Raw genomic sequence first — 24,812 nt, 5'->3', positions numbered from 1 at the left:
ACATGTAGAGGTATACTTACATCACTCTCCTTTAAAACAAATCTTTAGGGACCTTTCAATACACACAAAATATGAAATGGCCTTTGTCTCTGTCACTGTATCCTGGCAATATCATAGTACTCAGTTAAAATGCCACTATTTCTCCCATAAAGCCTTACCCCCAAAACCTTAGCTGGCGTGTGTATGTGCCCACATGCTGCCCTTTTCTCTTTCTCAATAGCATCTCTATCTGGTTTGTCTTTATTTCCTCATAATACCTTAAATCAAGGTTTCTTAACCTTGATACACTGATATTTTTGGCTGGGAGCTGATTTGTGTACAGTAGGAGGTTTAGCTGCATCCTTGGATGTCAGTAACATCCTCTTCAACTCAAGACAATAAAAAATGTCCCCAGAAACTACCAAATGTCCTCTAAGGGGCAAAATCATGTCTGGTTGAGAACCACTGCCTTATGCAGTACTATGTACACTAAGAGCTCAATAAATAATTACAGACTTCTCTGAATAGGTTACCTACATTTCAAAAGACCATTATCAGAACTCACCATTGCGAGTCAACTTTGGGGTAGTTCGGGAATTCACCAGGTTCTCCATTTCCAGATGAATATCTTTTGTTTCTCCAGTATCATATAAATGGCGCACCTGGCAGAAATGTAAAAAGTTGTAAAGAAGGAAAATCAAACAAGTAACAAATTCCCACCAGAGAAGAGAATGACAGATGAAAGATTGTGATAGCAGACTGGGCAAAGTTTAGACAGAAGTTATGATGATGACCTAGGTTACATATAAACAAATACATAAATTGTGCTAAAAATTCACTACTCAGCTACAGAAGTCCTTCTGATAATCTCTATTGGACCTATTTTGAAAAAAAAATTTATTTAAAAAATGTTTTTTTATTGATTTCAGAGAGGAAGGCAGGAGAGACAGAAACATCAATGATGACAGAGAATCATCAATCAGCTGCCTCCTGCATGTCCCCTACTGGGGATCAAGCCTGCAGCCTGGAAATGTGCCTGGACCTGGAATTGAACCATGACCTCCTGGTTCATAGGTCTACGCTCAACCACTGAGCCACACTAGCCAGGCAAAATCTACTTTTTAATTGATAATACATATAGTAAAATGATGCATTTTTGTAAATGAATATCCTATATAATAAAAGCCTAATATGCTAAGTGTCCAGTCGTCCATTCAACCAATCAAAGGGTAATATGCTAATGATATGCTAAGGCTGCTCAACCGCTCATTATGATGTACACTGACTACCAGGGGAACGAAGCTCCGACCGGTAGGTTAGCTTGCTGCTGGGGTCAGGCCAATTGGGACTGAGCAAGATGGGCCAGACACACCCTGAAGCCCTCCCAAGTCCCTCCCTGGCCCCGATCGTGCACCGGTGGGGTCCCTCGGCCTGGCCTGCGCCCTCTCACAATCTGGGACCCCTCGGGGGATGTCGGAGAGCTGGTTTCGGCTCCATCCCACAGGCCAGGCCGAGGGACCCCACTGGTGCACGAGTTCATGCACCCGGCCTTGAGTACCCATATAACAACCCAGATCAAACTTTACAACATCTCCAGGCTTGCAGTCAGTATTCTGATCCCAAAAGTGACCACTATTCTGATTTCTATCACCAAGAATTAATTTTGCTTGTTTTTGAACTTTATGTAAATGAAATTATAAAGTACATATTCTTTTGTATGTGGATTTTGTTTGCACAGTTAATGACTCTGAGATTCATTCATGTTGAATGTAGCAAATATTTCAGCCTTTCTCATGACTGTACATGTTCAATTGTAAAATATACTACAATTAATTTATTCTACTGCTGATGGATGTTGAGGTTGTTTCTGGTTTCTGCATGTTATGAATAAAGCCTATTATATGTTTTTTGGTGTTGTTATACACTTGTTTTGTTGGGTATGTTGGACCCCTAGTGCTGCCCTCTATTAGCAGGTTTCATGGATGTCTTATAGACTTACCACAAGTAAGTATAAAAAGCCTAAAGGTGTCAACTTCAGGTAGAAAGTGAATAAACAATTACTCTACAACATTGGCAAATATGTTGAATAGACTACTTTCTAAAAACTGATGGGCTCTTTGGGATAATTGTGCTCTGCAAATTATCATAACTTCTGTCTAAACTATGTCATTCTTAAAGTAGTTATAAGGCTTTAGACATTCTGAGAAATAACTCAGTACAAAAATGACCTACAATATTTTTTAATTGTAGAGAGTGTCTTATCTTTTAAAGTTCTTTCCAGTGAATAATCTCAGTTGTCCTCACAATGATCCTGTCTGTGAGTAGCAGGGATGATCACCTTCATTTTACAAATAAAGAAACTGAGGTTCAGAGAAAGTGAAATGACCAGTCCAAGTTACAAGAGACTGTTCATGATAATGCAAGTAGAAGTAACATTTCCTGACTAGTGAACAAATGCTCTTTCCCTACAAAATACAATTTGAATCAGGAGACCTGGGATAAATCCCTGGATGCATCATTTTTGTCACGTCTGATCTTCTGGCAAGTTATTCAACAACTCTCTGCCTTAGCTGCTCAATTTGTTGATGGACAATAATATCTACTTAAACCAACTCAGAGAGACATCTACTTTAATCTACTTGAGGGAAAGGTTGTATATATGTTTGTTATTAATAGGCAAATTTCAAAGGACCCAGATATGGATCACTGACTAGAAGACACTTACCTGGGTTGGCCGGAGAAAGTTGATGTTAATATTGGGATATCTGGTGACAGGGTCTATGCTGTATTGGCTGAAGTTTTTACTCACATTCTCAGGGGTTGTCTGAGGCAGTAACCTATAAATGCTTTCCCTGCAATAACACAGTAATATACTCAGAGCATGACAAGGACCATGAACATCTCCTTCTACTTTGAGAATATTTCTGTTTTTTGACAGTCCCGAAATTATCTGAAGGATGATAAATCTTCATCCTTGACTGGTTTCCTCCAATCCTACATCAGCTCTTGCTTCCCATTCCCACCAGCTCAATAATTCCACAGGCCTCGTTAAGGGCCAACGAGAATAGCAAAGACATTGCTGTGGGCAGAGATAAAAAGCATGACCTTAATTTAAAAGGCAAGTAATTTACTGCTTTGTTTTTTCAAGTATGCCAATATTTAATATGTAAGAGAATCACAGATGAATAAAGAACTTGTCATCGAATTACCCAGAGTGCCTTAAGTAAGAGACTTAAAATGACATCAACCACCAATTTCATACAGGAAATCTTCTTTCTCTAGTTTTTCAGGTTAAGGTATTTGTTCTTTATCAGCAAATACCAAGATTCTTACCTTATTTGCAATAATCTGCTTCAAAATATCTGACATTTGAAAACTTGAGAAATGTTTACAAGCAGTTTGGTATTTTCCTTTGAATTCAAAGTCACTTTTAATCTCATCTCTTATTTGAGTATGTCCACTATTACGACATTGATTTCATTAGTTTACACCTTTCTAGTTTAAGAACGAGAGGATTTAATGTACTATTTTTATGTATTTGTTTATGTGACTGTCATAAAGGACTCAGATACCATCTTTCAAAGGTATACAAAGATTCAGATACCATCAGTCCACAACATAATGAGTTTGGACAGGGATAAGAGAAAAACACTTAGATAATCTTTACATTTTATAATTTCTTGAATAAATATCTTGCCTTTCCTCTCTTGAATAAGAAAACATCTTTAATTAAAGCAGGAAGAGAGATAGAAGGAAGAATGAACCTGTGTTTTGTCTTAAGAGCAAAACACTCACCACTCCCAGTTTCTCACAAAAGGAACCCCTGGTTACTTCCCATTACCTCTCTGCCAGGACTTCCAAGGGACTTGTTCCTAGAGACCAACTTCGTACCATCCAGGCGGAGTCCATAGCAGCCAGAAAGCCCCGGGCAATTCCTGTTCCCATTGGCCAAAAAGGCTATCAAGGAGATATAAAACAAATAATTAAAATAGCCACTATGGAAGACAGTATGGAGTTTCCTCAAAAAACTGAAAATGGAACTCCCATTTGACCCTGTGATCCCACGTCTAGGAATATATCCCAAGAAACCAGAAACACCAATCAGAAAGGATATATGCACCCCTATGTTCATAGCAGCACAATTCACCATAGCTAAGATCTGGAAACAGCCTAAGTGCCCATCAGTAGATGAATGGATTAGAAAACTGTGGTACATCTACACGATGGAATACTATGCTGCTCTAAAAAGGAAGGAACTCTTACCATTTGCAACGTCATGGATGGAACTGGAGAGCATTATGCTAAGTGAAATAAGCCAGTCAATGAAGGAAAAATACCACATGATCTCACTCATTCATGGATAATAGAGACCATTATAAACTTTTGAACAATAACAGATACAGAGGCAGAGCTGCCTCAAACAGATTGTCAAACTGCAGCGGGAAGGCCGGGGAGGGTTGGGGGGGAGGAGGTAGGGGGGTAAGAGATCAACCAAAGGACTTGTATGCATGCATATAAGCATAACCAATGGACATAAGACACTGGGGGATAGGGGAGGCTAGGGGACTGTCTAGGGCGGGGGGATAAAATGGACATATATGTAATACCCTTTGTAATACTTTAAGCAATAAATTAAATAAAAAAAATAAAAAAATAAAATAAAATAACTTACATTTTAAAAGAGAGAAACTAAACTAAGTAACTAAGAAAAAAATTGCTATTGAAAGTAGTCTTTGGCAACTGTTCAGATACTGGATTTCTCTGCTTCACAAACTGGTAGAAGGGCAAGTTAAGGAAGTTTCTGCTTCATAAATTGGTAGAAGGACAAGTCAAGGATTTTGCAGCATTTCCATTGCTACTTAGCAAGTCTGGGTTCCCCGTGACCTGTGATGCTTCCCTATATCAGGAAATATAACCCCTACAGGGAGTTCACTTATGTGGTATAATGTTGTAGACACTCCACAATCAAAGCACCTAGGTTTGTTTCCAACTATATTAAGTGCCGTCATCCTTAATACTCACCTCTAGGAGGCTGTCCCCAACCAGAGCCACTAGTAACTGGTGTCCATTCTGCTCTCGCACCAAGGCAGCATTCTCAGAGGCATACATACAAGTGAAGTCGAACATGGCCACATCGGGCTGCCCATAGTGATTGATGGCAAAATCCAGAGATGGTAGCTGTTGCTGGGTGGAGAAGTCTGCTGCTTCCCTGGCATAGTTCAGCAGAGCCTCTTGGTCCACATTCTCCCGGGAAAGCAAGAGCTCTGTGTCGGCATAGTCCTAGCTCCAGAAAGGGAAGAGGCTCGGTGGAAAAGTCTAGGTACAAGTTTAACTGGCTCAAGCCACAATACACATATCGGACATAACCGAGTTTTTCACCGCTTTTCCCATTCCCCTAAAGTGATTTCATGTTCCAAAACAAGTCTTTTAAACATATTACAAAGAAAAAAGGGAAGGCTAAGTGGGAATAGAGGGATCATACCTCAATATAATAAAAGCCTTATATGACAAACCTATAGGCAACATCATACTCAGTGGGCAAACACTAAAACCATTTCACCTAAGAACAGGAACAAGACAGGGATGCCCACTTTCACCACTCCTGTTTGATACAATACTGGAAGTTCTAGCCATAGTAATTAGACAAGAAGAAGAAATAAAAGGTATCCAAATTGGAAAAGAAGAAGTAAAACTGTCATTATTTGCAGATGACATGATACTGTACAGAGAAAACCCTAAAGAATCCATCAAAAAATTATTAGACTTAATAAATGAATTCGGCAATGTAGCAGGATACAAAATTAACACAAAGAAATCTATGGCATTTTTATACACCAATAATGAACTCACAGAAAGAGAGATTAAAATAACAATTCCATTTACCATCGCACCAAAAAAATTAAGATACCTAGGAATAAACTTAACTAAGGAGGTATAAAACCTGTACTCGGAAAACTACAGGACACTGAAAAAAGAGATAGAGGAAGACATAAACAGATGGAAGATCATACCATGTTCATGGATTGGTAGAATCAACATCATTAAAATGTCCATACTAGCCAAAGCAATCTATAGATTCAATGCACTCCCCATTAAAATACCAACGGCGTATTTCACAGACCTAGAACGAACTCTCCAAAAATTCATCTGGAATAAAAAAAGACCCCGAATAGCTACAGCGATCCTGAGAAAGAACAACAAAGTAGGAGGGATCTCAATGCCAGATATCAAGCTGTATTACAAAGCCACTGTTCTCAAAACTTCTTGGTACTGGCACAAGAACAGACCAATGGAATAGAATAGAGAACCCAGAAATCGACCCAAACCACTATGCTCAATTAATATTTGACAATAGAGGCAAGAGCATACAATGGAGTCAAGACAGTCTCTTCAATAAATGGTGTTGGGAAAATTGGACAGATATATGCAAAAAAAAAAAAAAAAATGAAACTAGGCCACCCACTTACACCATACACAAAAATAAACTCAAAATGGATAAAAGACTTAAACGTAAGATGGGAAACCATAAAAATCTTAGAGGAATCCACAGGCAGCAAAATCTCAGACATATGTTGAAGCAGTATCTTCACTGATACAGCCCCTAGGGCAATGGAAACTAAAGAGAAAATAAACAAATGGGAGTACATCAAAATAAAAAGCTGGGTGGGAGCTGGGTGGAGGGGAGTTATGGGGGGGAAAAAGAGGAACAAATGTAATAATCTGAACAATAAAGATTTAATTAATAAAAAATAAAAATAAAAAGCATCTGTACAGCAAAAGAAACCATCAATAAAACAACAAGAGAGCCCACTACATGGGAGAACATACTTGCCAATGTTATATCCGATAAGGGTTTAATCTTCAACATTTACAGGGAACTCATACAACTTATCAAAAGAAAGATAAACAACCCAATCAAAAAATGGGCAACGGACCTAAATAGATACTTTTCGAAAGAGGACATACAGAAGGACAAGAGACATATGAAAACATGCTCAAAGCCACTAATCATCCGAGAGATGTAAATCAAAATGACAATGAGGTACCATCTCACACCTGACAGAATGCTATCATCAACAAATCAACAAATGACAAGTGCTGGTGAGGATGCGGAGAAAAGGGAACACTCGTGCACTGCTGGTGGGAATGCAGACTGGTGCAGCCACTGTGGAGAACAGTATGGAGTTTCCTCAAAAAACTAAAAATGGAACTCCCACTTGACCCAGTGATCGCACTTCTAGGAATATATCCCAAGAAACCAGAAACACCAATCAGAAAGGATATATGCACCCCTATGTTCATAGCAGCACAATTTATAATAGCTAAGATTTGGAAACAGCCTAAGTGCCCATTAGCAGTTGAGTGGATTAAAAAACTGTGGTACATCTACACAATGGAATACTACGCTGCAGTAAAAGGGAAGGAACGCCTACCATTTGCCACAGCATGGATGGAGCTGGAGAGCATTGTGCTAAGTGAAATAAGTCAGTCAGAGAAAGATAAATATCACGAACAACATAAACTGATGAACAAAAATAGATCCAGAGACAGAGAAGCATCGATCAGACCGTCAAACCTCAGAGGGAAGGCAGGGGAGCATCGGGGGAAGAGGGAGAGATCAACCGAAGGACTTGTATACATGCATATTAGCATAACCAATAGACACAGACACTAGGGGGGGTGAGGGCATGAACAGGGGTGTGTGTGGGGGGGATCGAGGGATAAGGACACACATGTAATACCTTAATCAATAAAGAATAAAAAAAGGGGGGGGCGGGGGACTGTTTCTAAAAGAGACCAGGCTTTGCTGCTTAGTGCTGGCTTTTCCATGTACTTGGAGCAAATTACTACTACTTTGATACTGTCCAATCCACTTCATAGAGTTATTCTGAATAATAAATAAAATAACTTATGTGATAGTGCTGGTAAACTGAAAAAGCACTTTATAGTTTATGTTACTATCAGCAATTATTACCTTCTGGGTAGCAAATAGCTTTTGGCAACTGGGACCACACGGAACACTTAACTTGCATAACTCCACAAACCCAAAAGTTTCAGTGCCAAAAGGTTTTGGAGGTGGGAGCAATAGCAGTCCAGGGGACTGGGAAGAAATATATTCAAAATGGAAGAGAGGTTTAAAAATTAATAATAAGATTCTTAAAGGCTCTATAGAACATCCCAACAAAGAAAAACAATAATGAGAGAAAAGGGGTTGTCCACATAAATGGCTGAAAAACTACGTTTCTATTTTGGAGGTTCCTGGCATACTGAGCCAAATCTTTATTCTCTTGAAGTGGGGCCTATGGTTTCCAAGTGTCCCTGATGGTACTTTCAGTTACCACTACAAGATGTTAAAAGCCAAAACACAAATACTCAAATTGGCCCTTGAAACAGTTTGTTCACCATTAAGTAAGTGGTCAGAATGAATTTAGTGTTTAGCAGCACACACAGAAGGGATGGCTCTTGCCCTCTAAAAAAAATAAGTAAACAAAAAGGAAAAGTAAATCAGAGTCTTGGCATTCCAGATCGTTCCTACATAATTTCGACTGATATCAATGGGCACACTGCCTATTTCTTACTGATAAAACATTCAAATACATCTTGTTTATGCTCTTGGCAGAATGGGCTGCACACACTGCTTGGTCCTGTTTCTCCTCATAGACATAAAGGACCACAAGGTTAAGAAGCAGATACAAGGTAACAAGTGGAAAGAGGCTGTGCTGCAGGTACATGTTCATATGCTCACCCCTACCACTGCTCTCAGATAAGGCTACAGTATACTGCAGATTAAAGTGACCGGATTCATTAGTATCCTGCAGAGACAGAGGACACCCTCAAATTCAGCCATGAGTCTGTGGTGGGAATTGTACATGTGAGGATAGTAATTCTCACATTGAGACCATATCAGACTTAAGAAATTCTCCTTAAGGAACCCTCTACCCTGTGGTTTTCTGATTTCCTATTCAGATTATCATCTCAGGGAATGTCATACATTTAGTCATCTAAAAAAAGGCTGAGCAGGACCTGGCTAAGGATGAATAAGAAGCCTTTACTGTTAGGTTATGCAGAGGTTTCAATACACCCTGACCGAGTCAGGGTTCCCTGGACTTCTGACAGCCACATCTAGAGTAAAACCAGAACCATTTTCTCAGGCTCCCATAAATACCAACGATTGCTTCTTGGTCAAACTCCATTCCCTCTAGCACCCCTTCCAAAAGATGACCTAACCAATAATTGGTCATACATGAAATTCTCTAGAACCACAAATCAAATCACCTAAAATTAAACTGAATATTTATTCCTGAATTATCTGAGATTTGCTTTGGAACAATCCAATTGCAGGAATGGGGAGTGAGTTGGGTACTAATGAAACAATATTGGTCATGTGTTGATAATTCTGAAAGCCAGATAATGGACACATGGGGGTTCATCAGATAATCCTCTCTACTTTTGTTTATATTAGAACATTTCCATAATAAACAGTACTTTTTTAAGTTTAACTAAAAAACATTAGAGTACATGTTACCAGATGAGTTAGGGGGCTTGTTTTCATTCCCTTGCAGGAAAACTCATCTGACAATAAAATTCTTTCTCTTGGTGATCATACTAACCAGTACAACATAAAAAGAGGTTTAAAAGAAATCTATCACGTACATGCAGTATCACCCCTTTGTCCAGTAAACTCTGCTTTTTGGCCGTCATTACAAAATAGTGTGTGTCATCTTTGTAGTAGACAATGTTCTCCAAGTCAATACCTGCAAAACAAAAATGTTGAAGGTATATTAGGGCAGCCAGAGAGATTGTATGTGGGTCCACAGAGACCAGGGTTATAAAACCCTAAGCAGGAAAAGAGAAAGCAAAAAAGATGTCTGAGTCCAGATTCTCACTTCCTGACCATTCAGTTCATAAAAAGAGGGGGAACTTTGTTTATCTTTGTACTGCTCTGTAACTCACTTGACACTCTAAGTTATCCTAAAAACAATGATCAATAGTAAGCAGAAATATATAAAGACTGAAAGAAAAAGAAAGATTAACCCTTAGTAAGACGGTCTGGGTTAGTTATCGGGTTAAACCTCTTTTTATAGTCATCAAGGCAACGGGGGGAATCTCCTAGAACTGGAAGCAGAGAGTGAACTACTGGCTTTTAATTTCAATTAATCTAAAAAAATAGATGTAATGGAAAGAAATCATGTTCTAGAAAACAGAGAATTAGAATCTGCTGTACATTTTTGTTGCATCGAAACATCTAAGTTAATTTATTCAAAAGCTATCATATAAAAAAATCTCATTCCTATCTAGCATATGGTTTACTTTAAGACCAAAGTAGAACTTAGTAGACAAAGTAGTACACTCAATGCCTAAAGTCAGGTTCTCAATAAACCAGAGAACTACCAGCCAATAGGTTACTGCATTAAACCACTTAGAGCAGTGGTTCTCAACCTTCCTAATGCCGCGACCCTTTAATACAGTTCCTCATGTTGTGGTGACCCCCAATTTCATTGTTACAAACTGAACATAATTAAAGCAGAGTGATTAATCACAAAAACAATATGTTATATTATATGTGTTTTCTGATGGTCTTAGGCGACCGCCCCTGTGAAAGGGTTTCGACCCCCAAAGGGCTCGCGACCCACAGGTTGAGAACCACTGACTTAGAGCCACAGTGTAGAGGAAGGGGTAGAAGAAGAGTTGGTAAAAGACAGCACGAACACTTAAAAACAAACACACAAATATAGTAAAAACCCAATCCAGAGTATCTCAGTCCCTGTGATGAGGATAAAGAACATTAGAGTAGCAATCAGTGATGGAAAGCATTACACTCAGAACAAAGCATGCGAGTGAGGGAGGAGCAACGGGTAAATGACACAGTAACATCAATGATTACCCACCCACCAAACTATCCAAGAGAAAACCACAAGTAGTTATTTAAAGTTCTATCCTTGTTGTTTTCAAGTCACTGATACCAACCTGTAGCTTCCCTGAGCTCCTGGAAAAATTTTTGGTTGAATATGAAAGCCACTCCACTGATCTCTTCCACTTTGGCTTCTGCTGTTGTATTTCGGTTGATAAAATTTGCTGTAATGGCAATGGCCAGTTTGCCTCGAAATTCTTTCCGACGAAATCCTGAAGGGAAAGAAATTTTCAGATGTGGCAGCAGTTGGCTAGAGAGGAAGGAAGGTCACTTAAGACAGGAAGCGGGTATTGATGATGACATTTGGGAACACAGGTGATAAAAATCAATGGAAAAATTTTAGGGCAGCTCTTCTCAACCTGAAAATAAGGTGTTTACCCATCAAAGAATATAACAATCCAGAAAAGAAGTCAAAGTCTCCCACACTAACAAAAAATTTGAAATCTGACTAACCAGAATGTTACTTAATACTAGGAATTCCATCTTTTTTTTTTTAAAAAAAAGGGGAAGCCATCTTTTTATTAAGCTGAGATTTAATCCTGTAGTGCCAACTGCTCAAAGTATAGCTTGTCTCTTAGTACCCTAACAAGAGTATCCTGTAAGAAGTAAACCAAGTATCACTTGGCTAGGGAAGGCTGGGGCTGCCATTAAATTAGAGTAGGTAGCACACATATGTAGATCCTCTCTGATGATACAAATTCTCACCCCAGGGTTTGGAGAAGGTCACCCTTCACTCTGCAATAAACCAGGAAAAGGAATAATGACCAATACCTTCCAAGGTGTTCCTACGGCCATCCCCTCCAATGATCACTTCAAATTCATATTCTGACACAGGATGGGTTTTAGGGTGAACCAGTGCCCGCCAACCTATCCCTGTAGACCAAAGTAAAATTGAAGGTTGTCACCCAGATCACATTCATACCCCTAAGACATTTCAAGATACCCAGGTAGGCAGATACCAAGCCAAAAACAGGTTTAAAAGCATGGGGTACAAACCACAGAAAGAAAGAGGCCTTACCAAGGAACATTCCCACCATATAATTTTCTATAATGAATACAAGTGCCTGCAATGTCTAATACTACCTCAAAGGCCTCTTCATTAAATCAAAAGTTCCTCAAAAGATACTGGCTATACAGAGAAGTCCTTTTTAAGTAGTTCTGAAAACAACCCACAGATTCCTATAGTTTTCTGCTTTGATCTCACCTTTTCTCACCCATTTGATGCCCTTTTATCCCTACTCCCCCCTTTTCCAATTCAACTCACGTTCATTTTCTTGGTCCTCAGGAGGGTGTACAAGTCCCTGGAATTCTACACTGACATGAATTTCAATACCTAGGATCAATGCTACTTTCAAAAGTATTAGTTGAAGCTGACGGATACCTGGGTAAACAAAACGATAACACAAGTTAGGGCACATTGAAAAAAAAGAGTACCAGTTAGCAGTCACTGCTCAGGTTTCCACCTGTCCACCTATGCAGAGTTTATCCAGATTCTCAACGTTTCCTATAACAGGAGACATTTTTCAAGCCATGTTCCACAGCCTCTTTCTTTACTAAGGGCAAGAAATGCTCTAGAGCAGTGGTTCTCAACCTTGGCTGCACATTAGAATCACCTGGGAATCTTTTTAAAATCCTGATTTCTGGGCTTCATCCTCCAGAAATTCTGTTTCTTTGTTACTAATGTTGTGGCCCCACCCCAAAACAAAGAAACCGAATTTCCGGAGGATGAGGCCCAGAAATCAGTATTTTAAAAAGATTCCCAGGTGATTCTAATGTGCAGCCAAGGTTGAGAACCACTGCTCTAGAGAGACACACAAGCCCACTCCCACCTCTTGGGTGAGATACAGTGGGGCCTTGACTTACGAGTTTAATTTGTTCTGAGACCGAGCTCGTTAAGGAGCTGATTAACTCAAATTACTCTATCAACTCAATGCAAAAAATCGGCAAAGAGACAGCTGGTATCTCAAAAAACTCGTTAGTCGGGACACTAGTAAGTCAAGGCCCCACTGTATTTAAAATAAGCAAAAGCTCTGAGATAACACGAAATTGTGGCCAACAGGAGACTCTCCTTTCTATGCTCTCCTGATTCAGTTAGAGCCACAATTATTTAGCAGAACCTACAATACTTACAGGACATGGTAGTTACCAGAAGAGGCAGAAGATATGCACCCACAAGTATGCTTTCCAGTTAGATCCAAAGGGGGCTGTACTACTTCCTGGGATTCCAGATAGTTCTCCTTCATCTTATTACCTCACTGATCTTCACAGATGCTTAGAGGTGAGAAGGGGAACTTCAATGCAAGTTTAGTAGTCTCTTATCATCCCCCCTCCCACTACTGGTCTATAGTTGCAGAAGCTAAGGTTCAAAATGAATGAAAATCTTGCTCATTATTCTAGTGAGATTTATTTATTTAACCAGTTAACTGCCATGATATTTTGAATTTAATTAAAAAAGGTCCCCTGCTTGCAACTGTAGACGGTTATGGCGTACAAATGGTTAATATTCAGTGAGTACCTGCCAGATGCCAGACACACTAGATAAAAATCTAGTCCCTGATGTAGGACACAGTTCCAAGACATATCCTGCCATACATAAGGCAGACAAATCCACTGAATGAATGACCTTTGGTCCTCTCTTAAGACCAGTCCTACCTGCAACCTGTGGCTAATGTGCCAAATCCTCCTCTAGATCATCTGGTTATTTTCCCCAGGTTTTACAACCTGACTCATTCAGAGTCACACATGCAGTGACTCATTAAATCCCATGTTAGCACACATTTTATATTTGCAGACACTGGATTCCAAGATGCTTTAAACATTACAGCCCAATAGGTGGGCAGAGTGCTTCTTCTACCTAGGGAATGTGGCAGCTGTGGCCAGTGTTTGGTAAACTGGCACAGCCACTTCAAACAGCAAAAGGTTTAATAGTTGACTGTATTTACAAGACACACCTGAAGGAGCTCAGAACAAAAGTTCCTTGATAAGGTTTCTCTGGAATTAATGATCACACTTCAACCTCATAATATAGACACTGTTTTCATGAACACACACAGTCATTAAAACAAAATCACTGACTGCATTAACTTGTATTTACTTCAAAGCTTGAATATGACAAGAGTATAGCAAAAACTCCCTAGGCTGTAGACCTCATGAGAAACATCTAACCCAGCGGTTCTCAACCTGTGGGTCGCGACCCATTTGGGAGTCGAACAACCCTTTCACAGGGGTCGCCTAAGACCACCGGAAAACACATATATAATTACATATTGTTTTTGTGATTAATCAGTATGCTTTAATTATGTTCAATTTGTAACAATGAAAATACATCCTGCATATCAGAAATTTCATTACGATTCATAACAGTAGCAAAATTACAGTTATGAAGTAGCAACGAAAATAATTTTATGGTTGGGGGTCACCACATGAGGAACTGTATTAAAGGGTTGCGGCATTAGGAAGGTTGAGAACCACTGATCTAACCAAAGAACTCGCATTATCAACTTGCCATTCACCAAAACTAGGTAGGAGTCTGCTTCTTCTATAACCGTGGTTTCCCCAGCTGTGTCCTCATAGCTTTTGTTCTTATACTAGTACAGCATCTTTCATATCACATTCCAAAGAACTGCATGCTTTGTTCTGCTTCTACTGGACTAAGAATCACCAGAGTCTAATCAAGGCCCATACTGGTCATCCTATTTCCTAGCCTGGCCCCAGTGTCTATCCCACCATTGTAAGTGCTAAATAAGAGTCCAAGATCTAACTTAGAAATTCCTAAGCTAAATTCTGTGTAGTTAAATCTTTCTAGGTTACAGAACAACACATGGAAGGTATTTTGACTCCAAGCAGAGTGTGTTTCTATACAAGAGATACTAAAAGAACTGGTTTTACTTACTGATATGGTCAATGGCTCCAGCACAGAACTTGCCATAGAACTTCTTGGCACCCAAACCTCGCAGATCATGTATGGTGAATGGCCAGAGATGCAAGACATTGTTGCGGGAAAAGGCATCTCGTTTCTCAATAACAACTACCTTAGCTCCCAGTAAGGATAAATCGATGGCTGTGCGGAGACCACAGGGGCCAGCTCCAATGATGAGACACTGAAAAACACAGCTGTTTTTAGGGCAAAGGCAGCATCTCTTGATAAAGCTCACATTTCTAGAAAAGTTTCATGATCTCATAACCATCATTCCCTAAAGCCCCAAAATAGGGCTATTCTCTCCACTTCCAACCAATCTGGGCCACAACAGAACATTTGAAATGGTTTGAAGAAAAGCTGGTGGTGGCTATGAATAAAGAAGGCATAATTGTCAGTGCCGGATACAAACTTAGCACATGTTCACCCTGTAGATCTGCAACATATTTAAATGGATCATAGTTTCAACAAACGATTTAAAATCACATCTCATTTTCATCAAAAGGAGAGAATCTTTTGTTTTTTGTTTTTAAATATATTTTTACTAGAGGCCCAGTGCACAAATTCATGCACCAGTTAGATCCCTCGGCCTTTCCTGTGGGATGGGGCAGAAACCGGCTCTCTGACATCCCCTGAGGGGTCCCAGATTGTGAGAGGGTGCAGGCCAGGCCGAAGGACCCCACCAGTGCACAATCTGGGCCGGGGAGAGACGCGGGAGGTTGGCCAGCCGGGGAGGGACCGTGGGAGGGCTCCAGGGTGTGTCTGGCCCATCTCCCTCAGTCTTTATCAGTCAGACCCCAGCAGCAAGCTAACCTACTGGTCAGAGCATCTGCCCCCGGGTGGTCAGTGCACATCATAGCGAGCAGTTGAGTGGCCTTAGCATATCATTAGTATATTATGCTTTGATTGGTTGAACAGCTGACCGGTCAACCGGACACTTAGCATATTAGGCTTTTATTATGTAGGATTGATTTCAGAGAGAAAGGGAGAGGGAGAGAGAGATAGAAACATCAATGATGAGAGAGAATCATTGATCCTTTCCTTTTGATGAAAATGAGAATCATGCTCCCCACTAGGGATCGAGCCTACAACCCAGGCATGTGCCTTGACCAGCAATCAAACCATGACCACCTGGTTCATAGGTAGATGATCAACCACTGACCCACACTGGCTGGGCAGGAGAGGCTCTTTTGGAAGGTTTCTAAGTCAAACAGATTTCTGTTCAAGGAGACATAGATTATTAAATACATAGTCCTCACAACCTTAGAGTCCTGGAATGGGTCTTCCACTCAAATGATTCCCAGGAGGTAACCTCCAAGAGCCAAAGTTTTATGTGCTGAAAAAAGTTCTTAAATCATACTTTAGACTGAAAGTCCAGGAAAAGGATCTTGAAAATCCATATTTTATAGAAGTATTTAGGGTGAGACTGGACACAACTAATTTGCATTGCATGTGCAGAAGAAAAAAACAGAACATGCAATATTTTGGCTTTGAATTCCTTTTATCCTTAATAAAACTCCCGAACTCACTCATAAAAGTCGTGCCTTTGAATTTCTTGAATTTCGCTGATAAATATCTAACTAAATGGCCCAGCCAGCGTGGGTCAGTGGTTGAGAGTAGACCTATGGACCGGAAGATCACGGTTCGATTCCTGGTCAGGGCACATGCCCAGGTTGCAGGCTTGATCCCCAGTGTGGGTGTGCAGGAGGCAGCCAATCAATGATTCCCTTTCATCACTGATGTTTGTATCTCTCTCCTTTTCCCTTCCTCTCTGAAATCAATAAAAGTATAAAAAATGTAACCAAATGCAAATCCACTGGGGATGGGTCTCTAAGTACCTATACTAGGTAAATTAAAGCTCATGAAAGAGCATTAATGACATAAACATGAAGTCATTTGCAACTTTATTTATTAGCTTTCTCCCAGAAGATGTGTTCTTATATAAGCAGGAAAGGCATTGTTTCTCTATTTCCTCATACCTACCTTTCCTGACTGAATAGCTCAGGTCTTTGCCCAGGTCTACCTTTTTCATGAAAACACTGTTTCTATATATTGTGAAGAAACCAAAAGAAATAATTTGGTTCATAAGGCCCTTGCTTAAGAAAACAGACTTTTGAAATATGGATAAAAAGAGGTCTGAAGCCTGTGGCAAATTCTCAAGTTGGCAGATACTATCTCTACCTTACCAGTTACTGAGTACAGAACAATGACTTTGTAAAGTTGATATGCCAAACACCATGAAGCTGTGTTTGTACAGGATGCTAATAGGGCCTGGCTACTTCTTGGCTAAATGACCTGCATCCACGATCCCCTGTGCGGGGAGGGGGGGGGGAAGGGGGGGAGGGGAGGGATGAAGGTGGTGTGTGTGTGTGTGTGTGTGTGTGTGTGTGTGTGTGTGTGTGCAAGAGGCAGCTGATCAATGTGAGATTCAAAACAAAGCCTCAGCAAAACAAAGCCTCAGCAAAAGAATGAAGTTGTTACACCATTAAAGTTATTCTGAAATAGTTGAAACCCTGAATGTTCAATATATGAGTACATGAAATAAGAATAAAGTTTGGCACATGAAACAGTCAAATGAACATAAATAATGGCTCCACAAACCTTCACAAGGTATAAGGTCTGACTTCCTATACTAGATCATGGCTGACTTGGCCTAGTTTTCACCCAGTCAGCTTCTACTTGATCCTTTTTTCAAGGCCTACCCCTACTCAAAAATCTTTTCTTTTCTATCTTTTCAATGACCCCAAGGCCTCAGAATAGCCAAAGCTTACCTTGGTGTTAGTACATGCTTTTCCCTTTTTGTAGTCTTTGTGGCTGCCCCGTTTGTCCAGCTTTGCCCAGAGGGCTTTGGCTTTCCAGTAGTTGAGTTTGGACTTGAGCTTGTGATAAAAGGAGCGATAGTCCTTAGGCTTCAGTTCAAGATGGTCACAGAGCTCTTGGAAGGCCTTAAGAGTCCCCTTGCAGGTGGTAGCCTGCACAAACTGGTCAAAGAGGGTGTGTGCTTGATTCATTGTCTCATTCTTACTCTCCTCCATGCTTCCCCACCCTCAGCACCCCAGACAAAGGGGGCAGTGGGATGGCTGTTGGTCCACTTGACACTGTCAGATTAAACTAACAAAAATAAAGAAAAAGGAATGGTCAATCCAAATTTTATCTACAAACATTTTCTAGGAGACATAACTCTTTTTCAATGGAATTCCTAAGCATTCTAGTCATTCATTCAATAAATGTATATTGCATTCCTTCTATACTCCAGGCACTGAGGTATTGGGGAAGGAAATATTAGTTAGTACAACAAAGGATTTGCAGTTTAGTGGGTGAGACAGATTCATAAACAGAATGTTAAATGTACTATGCTAAGTGTCATTAGTGAGAGAGGCACAAGGGATTTGGGAACATTAAAGCAGAGTACCTAAGTCATAGGGAGAGAATCCTCATTGAAGATGAATCTGTGAGAAGTGACAGCTGAGTCTTTCAGGGTAAATAAGTGTTAGCAGGTATGGAAGAAGTGTAGGACCTGGGAAAAGAAGTGAAACAGGAAGGCTTGTGAGTGACTCTTAAGGTAAAAGAGTCAAAAATGATCCCCAGGTTTCCTGGTCACTGAGTGAAAGACATCAGGCCAGTGAATTAAAAGCAGAAGAACTCATTTGTGAGGGCGGGGTGGTGAGTTACCTTTTAGACCTGATATGTTTTGTGCTGCCTTTGTGGAGGTGCTCACTAAGCAGATAGGTATGAATCTGAAGCTTGGGGAGTAGCTAGGGACACAGCCCTAGATTTAGGCATCATTAGCATACAGGTGGTAGTTGAACCAATGATAGCTGAACACAAGGAGAGTCTGTGGTAAAAGAGCCATGGGCTTCCAATAAGACCTGGGACTCATAAACTTGTAAGGAGCTGGCAGAGATAGATGAGCTCTCTAGAAAAAGATTATGAGGCACAGTGAAGAGAGGTCTGAAGAGAACCAAAGGGTAGTGTCATAGCAGTCTAAAAAGCACAAAGTTCAGAAGTATCAAAGTCAACAGCGATTTAAAGACTGAAAAAGTCCTGCCACTGCATATAGTATATGGCAGGGTGGGAAGATCTTATAGCCATTCCACTTTGCCCACAAATATATTTGACAGTAATAATGATGATGTCTATACCTTCCACTTATCAAAAACATCTATCCATACACCCACCAACCTGTGTTTGCTTGGAAGAAGCTTTAAGATGAGAGATGGTATGTTATGTGCTACTTTATCCACTCACTCCCTTGGGTCTTTTTCATAATTTTTGTACCATGTTTTATTTATCATCACTCTTTAGAAGTATAATGGGGGCGAGGGGGAGGGGGAAGGAGGCAAAGGGCCAAAGACCAAAACTAATCCATTGAAAGAACAGAAAGGGAGGGCAAGGCAGTAAGACTCTCTTCTAATTCTGAATTTTTCTAATTTTAGAGCTGAGAATACCTTCATGGTCACAGTACTCATTTCTGGTGCTGTAGTCATGATGATCCACCACAGGAGCATCACCAATTTACCACTAGTGTGACAAACAGGACTACACTGGAAGTTTGCTTTAAAAAGGATTTACGATTGGAGATGGGGGCAGGTGGAAGAAGTGAGTTGTTGATCCACTGTGTTCAGGTGTAGAAGTAACCCACTGTTAATGAACCAACCCATGGGTAGTGGGAGCCACAAAACTGTATGTGCTAATAAAATCAATTCTCAGAAGACAGGCACCAAATTCCAGACTGAGAACACGGGAAGAGATCCATGTTCTCTCCTGAAGCTCTTACACTGAGTAGGCCTCTGAGGAACAGAATCCCCTTTTGTGAGGTAGAAGTAACATACTGCTTCTCTCCAAAGCTCACCATGATATCATAAGGTTAACCAAATCAACTGAAAATGCATTTTAAGTTTCATGAGTGAAAGTTAATAACTGAACACAAGGAACAGCCATTTCCCTCTGTTTTCTATGTCAACAGATGCATACTCTTTAAGTACTGTGGAGGCCAAGTCAAAGACGGTAATTCTTTTTGTTTTTAGGCGTCTTCTTTTTTATTTTTTTTAAATTAAATCTTTATTGTTCAGATTTTTACAGTTGTTCCTCTTTTTCCCCCCATAGCTCCCCTCCACCCGGTTCCCACCCCACCCTCTGCCATTACTCCCCACCACTGTCCTCATCCATAGGTGTACGATTTTTGTCCAGTCTCTTCCCGCATCTCCCACACCCCTTTTCTCCCCAAAATTGTCAGTCCACTCCCTTTCTATGCCCCTGATTCTATTATATTCAGCAGTTAATTCTATTCATCAGATTACTTATTCACTTGATTTTTAGATTCACTTATTGATAGATATGTATTTGTTGTTCATAACTTTTATCTTTACCTTTTTCTTCTTCCTCCTCTTCTTAAAGGACACCTTTCAGCATTTCATAAATACTGGTTTGGTGGTGATGAACTCCTTTAGCTTTTTCTTATCTGTGAAGCTCTTTATCTGACCTTCAATTCTGAATGATAGCTTTGCTGGGTAAAGTAATCTTGGTTGTAGGTTCTTGCTATTCCTCACTTTGAATATTTCTTGCCACTCCCTTCTGGCCTGCATAGTTTCTATTCAGAAATCAGCTGACAGTCGTATGGGTATTCCCTTGTAGGTAACTGAGTTTCTTTCTCTTGCTGCTTTTAAGATTCTCTCTTTGTCTTTTGCTCTTGGCATTTTAATTATGATGTGTCTTGGTGTGGTCCTCTTTGGATTCCTTTTGTTTGGGGTTCTCGGCACTTCCTGGACTTGTAAGTTTATTTCTTTCACCAAGTAGGGGAAGTTTTCTGATATTATTTCTTCAAATAGGTTTTCAATATCTTGCTCTCTCTCTTCTTCTGGCACACCCATAATTCGGATGTTGGTACGCTTGAAGTTGTCCCAGAGGCTCCTTACACTATCTTCATATTTTTGGATTCTTTTTTCTTTTTGTTTTTCCACTTGGGTGTTTTTGCTTCTTCGTATTTCAAATCTTTGACTTGATTCTTGCAATCCTCTAGTCTGCTGTTGGATCTCTGTATGTTATTCTTTATTTCAGTCAGTGTATGCTTAATCTCTAGTTGGTCCTTGTTCATATCCTTGAGGGTCTCACTAGATTTATTGAGGGTCTCACTAAATTTATCGGCGGTTTCTAGAAAATTCTTGAAAAACCTTATAACCGTGGTTTTGAACTCTATATCCAGTAGTTTGCTTTCCTCCATTTCTCTCATTTGTGACCTTTATCTTTGTCTCCACATTTTGGCTGCTTCCCTGTGTTGATAGAGTGGGTTTCTGTGCTGGGTGTCCTATAGGGTCCAGTGGCTCAGCCTCCCCAATTACCTGAGGTGGACACTCTTGGTGCACCCCTTTGTGGGCTTTGTGCACAGTCTTGTTGTAGCTAAGCCTTAATTGTTGTAGGTATCACTGGGAGGAATTGACCTCCAGGCCAATTGGCTGTGAGAATCAGCTGTGTTTACGGTGGGAGAACTTCTGTGCTGGAGACACCCTTATGGGGCAAGACTTGCTTCAGTGGGGCTTTGGTGTTCATTGAGTCTGCCCCCTGAGTGTGTCCCTTATGGATCTGAGGAGTTGTAATCTGGATGGTCCCACTCTGAACACTGGGTACACTGGCTCTTGGATCTCTAAGGAGGTGCTAATTTAGCCTCTGCCTGAGGCTACCCAGCAGGAGCTACAGAGAGATCTGCAGATTCCTCTTCTTTGTTTGGGGTTTGGAGGTGCCCAGATGAGGCCCAGCTGTGAAGCAATGCAAGCTGCTGTGGGGCCCTGGGCCTTCTTTTGGATGTTCTGGGTCTCTCTGACCCAGCTGCAGTTTGTTAGGTAATTTTAGATTGCAAAGGGCCAGGCCATTCATATGCTAAAGCCTCTGCACACAGCTTGGGTGGGGTGGGGTCTCTGGGAATCAACAGTGTGGAGCAAACCGCTATGGCTGATCCTCAGCCCTGCCCTAAGAGGCCCCGGGTCTCAGTGTCCCGTGGTAATCACTGCAAGCACCTCTGAGAGAAAGCCGCCCTTGAGTTCCACCCGATGCCAGACAGTCCAGTTTCTCCCCGTATGAGTCTGGGTCCCCAGAGACTCGCCTGGAACTGGAGTTCAGAGCAGTCGGGAGCTTGAGACTCCCTCCCGATTGAAAAAGACAACCATGTCCTTAGTTGCCAGCCCTTTCTGCGTGCGCCTCCGTACCTCTGCACTTTACTTCCACACCTCCTCTGAGTCTCAGTGTGCTTTTCTTTTTCCTTCTAGTTGTAGAATTTCCACTCAGCCAGCCTTCCTGAGGTTCTGGATGATGTCTGTTTTGTCTTTTAGTTGTATTTTTGAAGTGGTTGTGTGAGGCAGCAATTTCAGGTGTTTACCTATGCCGCCATCTTGGTTTTTCCAAGACGGTAATTCTTTACCCAAAAATACACTGATTTGGCTTCTCCTCCCAAATATATCACTTACTCAACAACCCCTTTAGCTTTGGATATAAAAACTACACTATTAAGAAACTTCCAATATCTACCTGGCCAAGAATCCAGGAAGGAGTGGAATTAACTGGAATTCATCTCCAATTTCCCCTAAATAAAAGTTTATTCTAGGTAGACGTAACAGAAAGAGAAATATTTTAAAGTTCCTCTAAAGAGTCCATTCTTTTTCTTACAAATCAAGGCTTATCTTAGAAATGACAGTCAATAGATGGCTGTAGGGGCAGGAAAAAAACAAGTGTTTGTCCAAAGGCAGAAGAGTGACAGGTCATAACTAAGGACTAGAAACAAAGGTCCTAGAGTGTTTGCTCTGCCAAGGGTCCTCTCTGTGGATATTTCTGTAGCTTTATTTGCTGTTCTGGCAAGCAGACAGCACTCTGCAAGCCACTTGCATACCCTACCTGTGTTCATCATTAACTTTAACTCCACCAGAGTCACAATGTTTGGAAAGCGTTAATACACCTGGTTTAATCTCTCTGCCTTGTGTCAAGAAAGAAAATGATTTGTTGTTGTTGTTGTTGTTGTTCCTAAGTAGCAGCCACCTTCCATTCCTTGCCGGAATTGGAGCACTCAGTACTATAATTTTCTTGCTAAAACCAACACATTAAAGATCCTACAATATGTGTTTCCAAAAGCCCTTCCTCCTGTCATAAGGCCCACTTTATGCTCACACCTCCCTAAAAGAGTCTCACACTTTTGTTTTCAGAGAAGCATTTGCCTATGTGGGCTAACACCTTTTGGTTGGCTATCGCCCACTCTGTTTGAAATAAATATTCACTTCCAAAGAGTTGCTAACCACCACAGAGAGTACAAATCAAATGCCAGCACAGATGAACACCTCCACTAATAACTGGCCCCTAACCCTTCTGTTGATATAACAGCCTTTGAAATTTACAGGTTTCGGCCACAGCTCCCAGACAGCTGAGCAAGGGCCTGCTTCCAAGCGGCAGGCAAGTATTAAGTGCCCAGCTGAAGGGATTTCGACCTGCGGGTCACTAATGACAACAGATAAATAGAGGTAAGTTGTTTTCTGGAACAATGTGACAGGCACCCAAGGTAAGACTACACTAGAGTTATTCCCTCGGGCTGCCTCACTTTTCCTACTTTGCAAGCCAAATGACAGCAGTGGGAAGATACTCAGGGTGGAACAGTTGTTCTGTAGATCTACAGACTCAGATGTCTCATTTATCAAAGGGACTCATCTGGCATTCTGATTCACTCTTAGAGCAGCTGGGGAAAATTGAAGGGCCATTCCTGTTATCTCCCTCATTTCCCTCATTCCTGAAAGTCAAACCTTGATCATGCCCTAAATGAACAACCCCTGTGTATGCTATATCCCAATATCCTGGGAAAATCAACATTCATAATCATAGGAACCTACAGACTAGGAAACATGGCTGGAAGGTATCAGAAATCCTGGGGACTGAAACCCAACATGTGGAAGGAAGGGATAAGAGAAGTGAGGAGTCTGAGTAGGCAAGAGGAAGAGATGAATGCCAGGTTTCCAGGGCATCAGTGTAATTTCTACCAGTTGACAACATCCTGCATGCTCTGTCCTGTAGCAGCTGACTGCTGACTCAGAATTCGTGCACATCCGTTGGCAGTGCAGAAAAGTGCTGGAGAGGCTGTCTATAAAGTAAATGCAGGAGCAGTGTTTATGTTTCTATTTACAACAGAAGCAAAAAGTCAGTTGTCACTGACTCATGGCTGGTTATGTGAACACTCAATCTCTAGCTCTTAGAATAGATGGGTGGTTATTTGTGGGACGGGGGAGAATTATACTTAAAAATAGAAAAAGGAAAAAGAAACAAAACAACAAAGTAAGAATTATACTTTAAGAGTATAAAATCAGAGTCGAGTTCAGTCAATTTTCTCCCTAGCCACTGCACCATTAAACCAGGCAATGTGCAAAATCTTTGAATCTTATTTTAAATATTAAACGCTTCTTTCCCAGCTCATTCAGTCAGAAGTCTGACTTGTCTAAATAGATCTTAGAAGTAGACATATAGGAAGCATATTTTGGAATGTCACTGGGAGGGAATTTAGATGATAAATGCCTTCAGATTATAGAGTTATGTCTCTGAAACAAGGGCTGTTCAGGTCACTATCATCTGTGGATGGGGATACTGAGGCCCTCCGCTCAAGGGAGCAATGGGCTACTGAATCAGATCATCTAGGAATAAGATTGCTTGTTGCCTTCCCAGCTCCTGTACCAACAGCTTCTCATCTTTGTCTTTCACAGCCCTTAAATAAGGTCCACTGGGTACCTAGGAAGAGAGCTCAAAATACAATAAGGAAAGCAATCTTCCTCGTATATTCTTAACTCTCTAGTTTCTGAGGTATTCCACTCTCAGCTCTTTCCTGATTTTCCGTTTCATTTAACACCAAACTAACACTCAGTAGGATGCCCAGGTAATGGGAAAACAACCCCACCCTCACCTGCATGTCCCTTCCATTCCACTAGCTGCTCTTTAATCATCAGAGCTCCTCAGAATCTGCATTTCTCTGCAGGTCTCTGGAGCTAC

The 24,812-nt window shown here is 40.8% G+C and overlaps 1 protein-coding gene across 5 annotated transcripts in view; it reads right to left on the bottom strand.

The window, feature by feature from the left end:
- MICAL3 (microtubule associated monooxygenase, calponin and LIM domain containing 3) overlaps positions 1-24,812 on the bottom strand; it is a 269,337-nt gene that overhangs the window by 154,906 nt on the left and 89,619 nt on the right. For 4 of the 5 annotated variants that reach the window (XM_036301482.1, XM_036301483.1, XM_036301486.1 and 1 more), the window contains 10 exons: positions 17,579-17,918; positions 14,784-14,991; positions 12,156-12,272; positions 11,663-11,764; positions 10,948-11,103; positions 9,634-9,734; positions 5,002-5,259; positions 3,821-3,936; positions 2,705-2,831; positions 545-641 (listed from right to left, as the gene is read on the bottom strand). In XM_036301482.1, coding sequence (XP_036157375.1) covers positions 545-641; positions 2,705-2,831; positions 3,821-3,936; positions 5,002-5,259; positions 9,634-9,734; positions 10,948-11,103; positions 11,663-11,764; positions 12,156-12,272; positions 14,784-14,991; positions 17,579-17,842 — 1,546 coding nt within the window. In that variant the 5' untranslated portion in view covers positions 17,843-17,918. The remainder of the gene's footprint in view (positions 1-544; positions 642-2,704; positions 2,832-3,820; positions 3,937-5,001; positions 5,260-9,633; positions 9,735-10,947; positions 11,104-11,662; positions 11,765-12,155; positions 12,273-14,783; positions 14,992-17,578; positions 17,919-24,812) is intronic. The other variant, XM_036301485.1, reaches the window with a different exon arrangement.

Source organism: Myotis myotis, unplaced genomic scaffold, assembly GCF_014108235.1.
Source record: "Myotis myotis isolate mMyoMyo1 unplaced genomic scaffold, mMyoMyo1.p scaffold_m19_p_3, whole genome shotgun sequence".
Lineage (NCBI taxonomy): Eukaryota > Metazoa > Chordata > Mammalia > Chiroptera > Vespertilionidae > Myotis > Myotis myotis.
The sequence above is the reverse complement of the archived record's forward strand: the minus strand, read 5'-3'. Positions and strand labels throughout refer to the sequence as shown.